The sequence below is a fragment of the Falco naumanni genome, chromosome 16, assembly GCF_017639655.2.
Source record: "Falco naumanni isolate bFalNau1 chromosome 16, bFalNau1.pat, whole genome shotgun sequence".
NCBI lineage: Eukaryota > Metazoa > Chordata > Aves > Falconiformes > Falconidae > Falco > Falco naumanni.
Window position 1 is genome coordinate 4,332,755 of NC_054069.1, and position 12,762 is coordinate 4,345,516.

Consider the following 12,762-nt stretch of genomic DNA (forward strand, 5'->3'; position numbering starts at 1 on the left):
CAGTCCGAATGCCAGTGCCAGAGCTGTGCCAGGTCTGGCCGAGCAGCGATCAAGTTGCAAATACTTAAATGGAAAAGAAATGCCACCAAATCCACGCTGTCCCTGGACAGGCAGCTGGCAGCAGGTCTGAGCTACAGATTTCCTGATCTGCTCAGGACAGCAGCGGTCACCTGGGCCAGCCATGACAAGTCTCAGCTACTCTTCCGTGTGGCTCAGGGACAGGGTGCAACGGCAAGCCAGCACAGAGGCGCCCCATTCCCACTTCTCCTGCACTGTTGAGGTAACCACACGCCTCAACTTGAGTCTTTGTCGCAGGCACTGTTTCCACTCTGCTCTCACATCAGATCACAGCTTCCACGACAGGCAGACACTGACTGCTGTCAGGGCAGCTCCTACGCTCATCCTGCTGAGCCCCAGCCCTTGACATGGGCTTCCACAATCACTACAAACCTGCCACCCTGGCTTGCAGAAAGGAGAACCTCCACCCTAACCCCTTTCCCTTTCAGGAAACCAAAGTGCTGTCCCAAGCACAGCTTTCTGGGTTGGGGTGGTGACTACAACAGCAGAAACAAGGGAGGAAAATGTTCCCTGCAGCAATCCACCAGCCACACCATCCTCCTAGCAACGGGTCAGTTCACACCACGCAACTCCTTCCCTTGTCCCATTCACACCAGACCTGCAGAGCCAGCAGAAACACATGGACAGTGCCAGGGACACAGGGTTAGTTCAAAAGGTTGTATTTGCACCCTGTCCTGATCACCACACCAGGGAGTCACAGAACTTCCCAACACCCCCCCCAGCCAAAAGTTTGCCTGCAGCACACGTGGGTTCACTCAGACCCGTTGAAGCGGAGCAGCTACAAACACATTTTACCCTCATGCTGCTCTGCTAGCGCAATTTGTGAAGCTCCTTCAACTTCCAGCACCAGGCATGTGCTGTGTGTATAACAGCTTCTCTAGTGTAAAATACCAATGCCACGTGTCAGTGCTGCATGCTCCCTGGGTGACCAGGACACAGCTTATTAGGAGGTGATGATGTGCCCATTCAAGCTCTCATACCTCCGTACTTACACACAAGGATTGGGTTCCAGCTCATTCCCCAAGAGACCAGAGCCCGTTTTGGAGAAATGGGAGCAACATCCACCCCGTCCCACCCGAGGAAACAGACTCGGGAGTGACAGCCAGCAGCTCTTGACCTCAAAGCACTTTAGCAACCTCAGCAAGGGCAGCTTAAATTACCAGCTCAGTTATAATGTGCTGCCCTGCACATTCTGACACTGGCTTTGAATGCCTGCGAGAGAAGAAAAGGTGCAGGAGTGGGAAAAGCACTGCTCCGAGACTCCCTCCTAGCCAAAGTCCTTCCGGGAAGGCTTTCCTTTTACTCTGAAGGACCATACCCTTAGCTAGTGATAGTCACAGACCTACACAAGAAGACAGAAACGCTCTCTGTTTGTGTGTCTTGGCCTAGTGCCTTACCACACAGAGGCACTGGCCCCAGAAAAGCTTGGCAAGTACATACCAGCTGGAAAGGAAGTCTTTCCCTAATGCATCTGCCCAAGGCACAGGCACTAGTGGCCCACCGCAGACCAGAGAGGGGTGCATCAGTGAGAGCAAAGGCCCTGGGAGGCCACGCTCTGAGCTGTTCTTTTCAAGTCACTGCTCCCTGTGCCTGTTTATTCTCCTTTCGTAGAAAGGACAAGCTGAGCCTCTGGGCAGCCAGAAAGGTCAGGGGGCCAGCCTTTCCCTGGAGGGCCAAGGAGCTGGGCACTCTTGCCCCTTCATGAGGCAAGAAGCCTCCCATTCCCGGAGTTGGATTCTTCCTTTCTCCTATTGTTAAAAGGGCAGAAAACTGCCCGTTAGGAGTTACGCTGCTGCTCACAGGCAAAGAGCTCCTCGTGCAAATCTCTTGAGATACTTACTCTACATACACATGACATTGTCTTTACAGAACCCTGTTATGTGATGCCATGGAAAGCATTTATCTGCCTTCAGGCGAGAGCTCCGGTTTAGACTAACTCCAAAGGGAACACCACCACACAGAGCTGTGAGGTTGGTTGCCGAGACCTTACCTTTGAATGAGGGTCCCAAAGAGCAGGTGGAAGACCTTCTGGACGTTCTCTGTGCACAGCCAGCTCCAGTGATCCATCAGCAGTAGACGAAGCACATCCAGGGCCAAGTCAGCCAAAGCTGTCTCAGAGTCTGCCAGGAGGAAGAGGAGGGTCAGATGAATAAGCCAACTCAGTGCCTAAGCAAAACTGGTATAAAGCATCATCTGAAATTCTCTCTTTTCCCTAACAACCTGCTAGACACTTTTCTCCCCATTCAAACACCTCGTGCCATATGCAGATGACCTGCAGTGGCACAGCCAGCCTGGGGAGCCTGCCTTTCCCAGGCTCCTGCCCCAATCAGCCTCTTTCAGTCCCACTTTCACCCAAGCATCCCCAATCTCCTTACCAAGGGGTGCGCCAGACCAGAACGTGGCTGTTCCGAGTGCTCAGTTCCTTCTCAGTTAAACCATGGGATTATCAAACCCCAGTCCACGCACAGGGATGGTTATGTGCCCAAAACAGGTGAGAAAGAAGGCAGTGACTGTAGCCAGAAGAAAGGTACATTGCTGAGGACTATTTTCCTAATTTTCACCACCAGTTTTCCAGGCGCAAGACTCAGCGCGGTGTCCGCAGGCTGCCATCGTGTGGCAGGTCCAAGTCTCAGCAGAAAGATGGAGGAACCACATCTGGCTAAGCCAGATGCATCAGTTAAAACAAAAAAAACCCCAAATATTCCTGGTGACACAGACCTGGGACAACAAAACTTCCCTCTGATCCTCAGGAGAATGTCAAAGCCTACAATGTAAACACATTCTACTTGCTGGAGAATTACTTTTATGCCGTATAAATACTTTTAGTATTTTTATGCCAAAGCATCATAGGTGTTACGCTGAACAAGCTTATTAACGTACTACAAACTGAGACAATCACTCCCAGGCCAGCACCCCAACATGAGGCTACTGCATCAGCTCTCTTGGCAGTGAGCTCCTGCACAGTAGCTTCTCCTACTCCGACCTTCCCCGATGCCTGATCTTTCAACCACTCTGCCTACCAAGAGCCAACGAGACTGTTCACGCACAATTTACTGCTGGAGACAAAGGGGAGAGGGATTCTGGACCCCAGCACCTCTCCTTCCGTCCTCTTCCTCTCTCCTGCTGCATACAAGCGGCACTAATTAACACCAGGCCATTTGACTTGGAAAAGACAGGGCTAAGTGCATTTGGCCCTCTTGCTCTGGACCATGTGTAAGTTACTCCTCACTTGCTTTGCCCTTTGAGACTTGACTTCCCTGTGCAAAAACTGGAGCAGGCTGTTTAGCTTCACCATAACCTCACACACAGAGCATCATCAGCAAGCTCTGTTTATTCCTGTAGCATCCAAGTCCCCTTCCTCAGAGAGCTGCTGGCCAACCTCTTCTCAGAAATCACGTAGTGAGCAGATAAGGACACTGGTTGCCTTTTAGCCAGCCACTCCTCAGACATTTATACTCCTTACCCTGCCAGACCAGCCTGTCCTGTCTCGGCTCTGAAGCATCACAGACCTGCAGGCATTTGACATCATTCACGTTCATTATCCTTACGAGCTCAGCTAACTTGGCCTGCCTGTATCTCTTGTGCTCTGCACAGAGCACTGGCCTCCCCTACCAGTCCTGCTTCCCGGCAGCCCCAAAACAACCACAGGCGTGTGTCTGAAGATTATAGGCAAAGCTGGTAGCACAGGCTAGGTTTCAGAATAGCAGACTCATCCTGTCACAAGCACATGCTTTCAGTCAGAGCTTGCCAAACTTCAACCACTGGAGTGAAATTTTTGGAAAGTTCCAGCTGATACAGCTCAGCTATTCCAAGAAAAAGATTAGAGAACATATTTCAGCTCGTGTTCAGGATAAACTTGTAACTGCTTTGAGAGGCTGTAAGCACCCCTGTACTTCAGAGAAGGGGTCTATAATCAGAAAGGGAAAGTCACTCCTTTAACTAGGATTACAAGTTTGCTATTCTCACCAAATCTAGCAAAATGTAACAGACTCCCAAAGGTCCATTTATAGTGCATGGATTTATATCAAGGCTAACTTGAGACTACCAAGAAATCGTAATTTGGCCACTTTTCACTTTCTATGAGCTTGCTTTTATAACATTGGCAGTTTAAGCAGCGTGTCCTCAAGAAACTTGTTTCTGCACAGAGTACACTAGGAGAAGATCTACACTGACACAACTGAGCCAAGACCCAATTTGCTTCCACTAGCAACACAGACCAGAACAATCACCCAACAGGGCTGGAAAAACTCAGTTTGTTTTGCCTTTGATCAAGGTGCAACAGGCAGACCAGGTCCTCATACCAAAGCCCTGGCAAGCTGAGCCTGCAGGCGTTGGAGCTGTTGCAGTACCGATGGAGGTGACACACTAAAGCACTAACAGAGGGGCTGAGCTCACCAGAGTCCGTGTCCGGGGGCACCCCCTGCTCCGACGTGCCCAACCTGTCCACATCCTCCTGCATGGAGCTTTTCTTAGCTTCTCTGCCTCCCTCGCCTTCGGGAGCTTTCCTGGGGACTGCCTCCAGCAGCTTTTCCTGCTTCTGGATGAAGGACTCCATAGCAGCCAGTGACAGGGTGCCAGAGACCTACAGAAGCACCAGTATATTAGTACCACAGCGGTGAGCTGCACAGAGCCAGAGCTGAACACATATACGAGATCTCCACCGCCCAGACAGCTTGCCACCACCTGGTTTGCACCTTGCTGCAGCCAACAGCACAACCAGCACTGCTTGCTGCCTTTCTGCAAAGGCCTGGCACATGGGAAGAATGCTGCAGCAGCCACGACCCTTGTGCGCATGGATTATTCCAAGCCAGCACCCAAACAGGGCAATGATTAAAATCACGAAAAGATTGCAAAAGGGATCTGAACTTACAGTGCTGCCCTCCCTGATAGAGTACACGATCCTGTCATGCGCTTCACTCACACTCAGCACTGGAGCAATTTTACTGGATGAGAACCTCAGCCTGGACCTGGAGAGGAGAGACAGGGCGCAGTCAGTTTTCTCCACAAGCCGAGAGTGATGAGTTTCCCAGCCTCAGCCAAGAACCTGGGCCAGCTTTGTTCAGTACCACGTCACTTTTGACCTAAAGTGGTTCAAAAAAGCATCTGCTCCCAAGATAACTAAGAGTGGCAGTAAAACCAAGCAACAAAAGCATTTAAATCGCTTTTCCTCAACTACACATGGGCCTAGCCAAGGCTTTCCAACATCCACCACCTGCACCTTCTTCGGCAGCTATATCACACACAAGCTTACATACAGATGCAGGATTTCTGTTCAGCAAGGCGTAGGCATTGCAGCATACACAGGAAAGCGTTCAGAAAAGCCTTGGAGATGAAACATACTCAGCAGGATTGTGAAATCCAATTATAAACATGCATACGCAAGAAAGGAGGACGTGAAAGGGTGTTTGGGATTGTGGGACAAATTGTAAAATAGCCTGTTTAATCATTAAGGAATTCCTTTTTCACCCAAGATTCAAAACTTGTGCTTTTTTGGTATGCCTTTTTGTCTGAAACAGCTTTTTCTAGCAAACATCGCTTTTGCAGGTAAAAAAAAAGCCATAATCATGCAGAAACCTTTCCTTCTTCCATAAGGCAAGAATCACTGATGAGCACAATGGGGCTCATCAGTGCCAGCAACACCAAATAAACACTTGGTGAGCAACATATATGTAATGACCTTAAACACTACCCCTAAATAAATATTCAAATGTTTGCTGGGCAAGGCGGCATACCACTGTGCGAAACACATGGGAGAGGCAGGAGCAAACCTTCAAGCAGACAACTTAAGAGCTGTATTTTGCAGTGACTCACCATGTAAGTCATGCACAAGATTAAAAAGCAATTGTCCAGGAACATCAACATCTTTGCCAGCAAATGCCACCACCTCATAGCTCCCTCAAGAAGAACCCCACCTTCTGTGAATACCTGAGCATTCCTAGAAAATCCTTTATCCAAACAGGAACTCAAATACATTTGCTCAGTGTATGAAAGAAAGTAATTCAGCTAGAGTACGATAGCGATGTGCTAGCCACAACACATAAAGTACCAAGTCAGTACTTCCCTGTGATGGAGTCAGTTTATGCATGAAGTCCTTGTTCTGCATAAAGCACAGGGGAAGCTGAAGGAGCCCTTACTTGTTAGCCTTCTTCCCGTCTGTCTGTGCTTTCCCATCCACTTCAGACTCACTAAGATCCTCCGTGGGGCTCTGGGGCTCTGACCTGGGGAATGCTGTCTTCAAGGTGTCCACGATGGCATTGACAACGATCTGCAAAAGCCAGCAGTGCCATCAATTACTGAATATATTCTTATTCCATTAACATATTATGAGGCGTTTTCAGGCCTGTGCTCTATTTTCTGTTAAAAACCCCAGGTTCTTTGAGATGGGCTCTGGCTTTTCCTGGCTTTACGGCTTTCGGGGCAAGCTGAGCCCAGCTACACAGAGAGCATTTGAGTTTTTTGGCTACTACTGCAGCAGCCATCGATGCAGACACCGAAGGCTGAGAGGCATGTCTAGGTGCAGTTAAGTGGTTCGGATAAACCAGTTTCCCCCTTGTCTACCTTGTCTATCCTGGAGACAACAAAGGGCTTCTTGACGAACGCGATCCTGGCGTCAGTGTTCAGGGCGAGGAACTCCTGCACCTCCTCACTGTTTGCAATCTCAGGCACCGCACACAATTGCTGCAAGGAAAGATGTAGCGTTAGATCTTCTTCTGAGTCAACTGATCATGTAAAGAGCAAGGGGAAGAGATCCGATGTGCTATGTGCTCCACTGTCTGTCAGTACAGGGATGTCCCGAGCACTGCTTTCCAGGTCATAGGGGCACACAAGAAAGTATCTCACCTTCAAGAAAGATTCTAGCAGACTTTTTCTGGCTTCAACTTTATCGCTGTCCATGTTTCCAAATGGAAGATCGGGGAACAGTTTCTTTGGCCCTTTGATATCTACAAAGGAAACAAACCCAGTAGCAAGCTCGAGAAAACTGCAACAGTTGTATTAAAATCTTTAAGCTCTCATGCTTGAGACTACCACTACACACTGCCAGGCGTTAGCCCAAGATGATATGCCCCTCAGACCAGGGTACTTGAACCAGACCTTAAATCCATACAGAACTCATGTTCTGCTGGATTTCGTATCATTTGTACCTTTAGAGTTTAAAGAAGCAAGAACACCAGTTGAGCACAAGGACTCTAGATCATTTAAAGAGCCCCAAAATCCTCAACAAAGCAGTTTTCAGCCAAACCCTCAGATCTGTCAGAACCAAAGGATTATGTAGAAACATGCCACATCCAGTAACACTTTATACATAAGTAGTATTAGAATAAACACTGTTTTCTTTTTTAAAAAAGCTGATGTTCAACAGGTGCTACTCCCTTGTATGCAAACAAGATGCTTGCAGATGTCAGTGTTTCTATTCACTGTTACAATGCAAAACTACAAAAGCAAGTGTTGCAATCTGAAGGGGAACAAGCATGTTTTGAAACACTGGAGCATGCTGCCAAAAGTAATCAATCTCTCCTCTAGCAAGCTCTGCATAGAACCATGGAGGACGTGGGCATCACAAACAACCCAGCATCCAGAGCTGCACTGCAGAGGAGAGAGCACGGACTGGGGTAAGAGGGAGAAGGATTTTCTCAGAAAGCAGATGCAGGCACTGACTTTTCAGGAACTTGCGGAGCTCCGGTTTCTCCTCCAGTCTGGTCTGGAGGTTGAGGAACTCCCGGTAACGGCGGTTCACTGTGTGGTAAGCCATTTGCTGAAGGCTGCCTGCGCTCTCACTCTCCAGGGCTGTCTCGTACTGAGGAAGAAGGCAAGAGTCAATAATTCTTACAGACCCCAAAACAATCTTGATGCACTGCAGTCCCTGCTGGATCCACAATCCCAGACCCCATGGAGGTCCCGTTCAGCAATGCCTCAGACTGACCCTTCCCTAAAGAACGGCAGCTGCACAGCATGCAAACCTCTCATGATGACAGAACTAGTGAAAACAGGATACAAAAGACTCAAACAGGCCGGTGCCACCCTTAGCCAAGAGCAGGAACCCCTATCCCGCACCCAAATGGCCACTGTGCCCAATATTCCCCCACTGTCAGACAAAATTTGTTGTCGAGCCACACACAGAACAAGTCTTCATCTCCAAACACCAGCCTGTTCTCCCCGGCCAGGGCAAGGGTCTTGGAAAAGGAGTGACCCCCAGGGGAGCCTTTACCTTGACAGTGTACAGGGTGTAGGGGTGGAAGCCTGTCCCACTGTGCTCTCGAGCAGTGATGGTCCCGGTTATCCGCAGGTTCTGGATGACGACTGGCCCATCGGGGCTGCTGAGTGGCTCAAAGCTGAAGGTACTGATGGAAGCCGTTGGGGAGGATGAGAGCAGGGGCAGTGTCTGCCCGGGGTCTGGTGGGCTTCGTGGTGGACCCTCTGCTGCCCCCAGATCTTTCCCCAAGCTGGAGGGCCTCTGTGAGAAGGACTTCTTGGGGGTAGCTGAGATTTCCTCTTCCTTCTCAACTGCCAGGTCGATTTGGATGTCAGGACAGGAGCTCAGCGCAAAAGCAGAGGTGGGAAGCAGGCCGGCATCTGAGTTGGTGGCAAGGGCCTCCTCCAAGTTCCCCATGCCATCTTCCAAAGCGGCCGGTCCCTCCAGCATAGTGGAGGTGTCCTGGAGTGGTGCATCAAGGAACTCCCGCGCAGGTGACAATGCCAGCAGGTCCGTGCCCTGGCCCACATCGGGTGCAGGGGACTCCAGCTCCAAACCCTCGCAGGGGAAGAGGGAGCCCAGGGCTCGCGGGTGGAGGAAGGGTTCCTCTGTGTGGCACACACTGCTCACCAGATCCTCTCCCCCCTCACTACTAGGCCCTGCCTCTTGCCTGGGCACCTCTGTAGCCCTTGGGGAGGGGATCAGCCCAGCAGGGGCAGCATCTGTCTGCACTGTGAAGGGCAAAAAATCAGGCACTGGGGGTGCAGGGGGTGGCTCCTCACCCCTGGGCTTCTTGGAGAAAGCCCCAATGAGCAGCAGGTTTATCGAGTCAGGATCGGCCATCTTCCTGATGGCTGGCAGCAGCACATTGCAGGCGACCAGCTCCACCACCACAAAGCGCCCTGTCCGCGTCTCCAGGTGGGGCTGGGGCACCAGCGCCTTCAACAGCATCTCCACAGCAGCCCGGGCATAGCTCACCTCAGCCACTGGGCTGTGGAGTGCAGGATGTGGCCCCGCCAGCCGGCTGTACTCCTGCCACAGGGTCCGGCTGCCCTCTGGATTGCCCCTCAGGGCCTCAAGGGCCTGCAAGTAGCTCTGCAAGTGGTGGCCACAGAGGAGGAGGAGGCGGTGGGCCAGGGCTTGGCGGTCCACTCGCCCCATCCGCTGCCTCAGCTCGGCAGCCAGGCCCATCATGGCCTTCTCCACCTCAGCCTCAAAGGCTGGCTCGCTGCTGACTGTGCGGTACCAGGAGGCGACAAAGTCCCGCACCACTTTGTGGACAGTGCTGGCGATCTCCCTCTCCAGCCGCCCCTTGGCTGCCGGGCACTGGGGCTGGGGCCGCAGGGAGCTCACAAAACGCTCCAGCCGCAGCCGTCGGCCATGGGGGCTGAGGGCCCGGGGGCCCAGCCAGCCGCCCAGCGCCGCCAGCGCCCCACAGAGCAGCCCCAGTACCCGCAGGTCGAGCAGGAGTCGCAGAGCCAGCAGCCAGCCCAGCACAGCCACCAACACCAGCAGTGCCTGATGGACCCCTGACGGCCTCTGGCCTGGCATGGTGGGGCTGGGCCGGGGGGGGCACACTGCGGCTCTGCGGGCTGTTGGGGCCTGAATGGCCACGCAGCGAGGCTTGCCAAGCTGGGCTTCCCACCGCTCCACCAGCTTCCTTACCAGGCACCAGGGCTCAACCAGCTGGGCTCCTTTACTGGGTACCAGGCTCCGGCTGTCCGGGCTTCTTCACCGTCCACCTGGGCTCACCAGAACCCCATAGGCCGGGCTCTGTTACCGAGTACCGGGGCTCAACCGACCAGGCTCTTTCACCAGGCACCTGGCCCCAACGGACCGGGCATCTCACCACGCACTGGGGCTCGCCAGAGCCCAAGAGACCCGGCTCCGTTACTGGGCACCGGGGCTCAACTGAGCGCGGCCCAGCAGGGCCCAACAGACCGGGCTCCTTCACGGCCACTGGGGCCCACCCGACTCAGCAGGGCCCACCCGACCGCGCTCCTTCACGGCTTCCGGGACCCAACCGACCGACCGGGCTCCTCAGCAGGGCCGCCCTACAGACATCGGGCCACACCGCGGCGCACCCCGCCATGCTCACCGCCCCGGGGCCGGCACCCAGCATCGCCGCGGAGCCTCCCCGGCACCCGCCGCTACTTCCACCTCCACTTCCGGTTCCGGTTCCGGTTCCTTCCCCGCCCCGCCGGGAATCGCGGCCCAGCGGCGGCGCCTCCCCACGGCTTCCCCTAGCGGGCGGGAGGCCTCACACACACCCTTCCGCTTTTTTTTTTTTAAAAATTAAAAAAAAAAACATCCCCAAAGTTCGCACAGCCCCGTTTTCGAGGCGGGAAAAAACGTTCCCACCCTCTGTGATTTACTTGGATTCTGTGGAGAAAGCGTGCAGGCCTGCGCTGCGTTTGTTTTGTAAGTGTTAAGAGCAGCAAAAGTTGTATTTCCTTTTATTATGGGGTGGGTTTTTTTGCATGCATTAAGAAGCGTTGAATTTACCATGCATGCATTAAAGAAAAATAAAAAAATTGCATGTCTGTGCTATTTAAAATAGAAAAGGTGTGAGTGGGCAGCTGCGCTGGATGGGAGGCGCTGAGCACCCCGGGAAGCACCTGGACTGCATTAGCCTCATCAGGCCCTGCCCGAAAATAAAAAAACAAAGGAAAAAAAAGGGTCATTGGGGTCCAATAGGGTGGGGGATGATTAGCCATAGCCTGCAGCCGTTAGTTAATTAATTGGGAGCCAGGTGCGGTGCTGGTGTGCTGGGCTGGAAGGTGCTGAGGCACAGCACGGCCTGTGCCGGCGGTACCGGAGCAATGCCAACTCTCTGATTGTGATACCAACGCTCTAAAATCGCGATACCAATGCTGCGATCACGATGCCGGTAGTGACAAGCATCCCTGTTCCCCCGCTGACGGCAGGTTTTGATGGCGGGTGGTGGGGTCCTGGGGTGGGTGCTGTGCAGCGGCATGGTGTGAGGGGCCGGTGGGGAGCTCCTGTTGCCCTGTTGGGCTAAGAAGGGTGGCTAATTGAAATAAATTAATTTATAACAGGTATCAAGCAAGAATCTGAGAGCTTCTTATTCATGGTAAGTGCGGGGTGGGGCGAAGGGCCTTGCTGGTCTCGGGGGGTGAGGTGCTGCGTGCAATTGACTCGTATTTGGGTTAGATCAACGCTTTGCCGTTCTCAAACACCTGCCTTCGTATGGATCCCGGATTTTCCTGATTACAAACACGGGAGTGGGACAGGGAAGAATTTCTGGGGTCCTTAAATATTTATATCTGTCTTGGGGAAGTGGTGCTTGGCTGCAGGGGCCACCCTTGGGTGATTTGCCGAGGTGCTTTATGGAAGTTCGTCAGGCTGGAAGTTTTAGAGGAGGTGAACGTAAATAATGCAGGAAAAAAAATGAACTGGCTGAAGCGTGCCATCTCCTAGAGCTCCTCCCGGGTGGAAAAATACCTGCAATTCTCTGTTTTGGCAATGGTTTCCGATGCAGGAAATAACTTCAGGTGCGATTCCTCTCCTTCAGATTGGATGGAAGGGAGGTGATGGGGGGGCAAGGCGCTGCCAGGGCAGGCAGCTGCATCCCAGGGCTGCCATCCCCCCTCTTTCCCCCCCCCCCCCCAAAAGCTGGCACGGCTTGATTAGATGGATGGGAAGGCAGGTCACATCGATCCCATCCTTAATTGTTCCCTGTGGCGAAACGGGCTGTCTCCCCCCGTTGCTGTTTGGAGGATGAGTATCTCCTGAGCGCCGCATTGTGATGCTTCAGCGCCCGGGTCTCCCTAAATATCTCCACGGAAATGGATTTCTTCTCCGAGTAGGAACTTGGAGGTCAAGCGTGGAGGACTTAGATGCTGACTCCCTTTCTGTGGACTTGAAAGAGGGGAGCGGGAAGCTGTTGGGGTGATTTTCATGACTTGAACTCTGGCAAAGCATCTGCAGCGCAGTTGTGGGAGGCTGCTTGTAAGGTCCTTTAGGTGCCGACGCTGAGTGCAGATGTTCTGCAAGCTGCTGCAGAGCCTTCCCCTAGCTGTGTCCCTCCTTGCCTGGTTTTAGAGCGGACAGACTCCTTATATTTGATCTCCTAGGTGTTTTTTTGTTTCCTGTCTCCTTGGGAAGCAGGGTTATTAATATGGAGACAGTCTGTACAGTGTCTGGAACAAAAAGACCATGGTGGGACCCTAGTTGCTATAGAAATGTTGTAATTGGAAGGTCTTTTGCCTCCTACGTGAGCCTCTAAGTGAACAAACAAGTGTGTTGTTGCTTTTCTGCGATGCTCCACTGGCTTTGAGCTTGGCTATGCTCTTGCTGTTCTGTGATGTTGATTTTGAAGGAGCTCTTGGGCACTGGGAGCTATTTTGCACATAAAAATCCTGAAGCTGGAAGTCTTTCTGCTAGGGATGATGGCTGTGATCCACCTGGTTGATTTGGCAGTGTAGTTCTCCGCCTGTCAGGGAGCACAAGGTGATAAAAGAGCTGTTGTC

General features: G+C 52.5%; 1 protein-coding gene across 6 annotated transcripts in view; it reads right to left on the bottom strand.

Annotated features, from left to right (window-relative positions):
* The window catches only part of SNX19 (sorting nexin 19), a 131,772-nt gene extending 121,343 nt beyond the window's left edge, over nt 1-10,429 (bottom strand). For all 6 annotated transcript variants that reach the window (XR_005831221.1, XR_005831219.1, XR_005831220.1 and 3 more), the window contains exons 1-8: nt 8,285-10,429; nt 7,735-7,873; nt 6,919-7,019; nt 6,637-6,756; nt 6,213-6,343; nt 4,949-5,045; nt 4,474-4,660; nt 2,069-2,198 (exon numbers count right to left, since the gene is read on the bottom strand). Coding sequence is in view for 3 of the 6 variants with exons in the window: in XM_040615984.1 (XP_040471918.1) it covers nt 2,069-2,198; nt 4,474-4,660; nt 4,949-5,045; nt 6,213-6,343; nt 6,637-6,756; nt 6,919-7,019; nt 7,735-7,873; nt 8,285-9,820 (2,441 nt within the window). In the remaining 3 variants the exon portion in view is untranslated. The remainder of the gene's footprint in view (nt 1-2,068; nt 2,199-4,473; nt 4,661-4,948; nt 5,046-6,212; nt 6,344-6,636; nt 6,757-6,918; nt 7,020-7,734; nt 7,874-8,284) is intronic.
* Between the last annotated feature and the right edge of the window lie 2,333 nt (nt 10,430-12,762).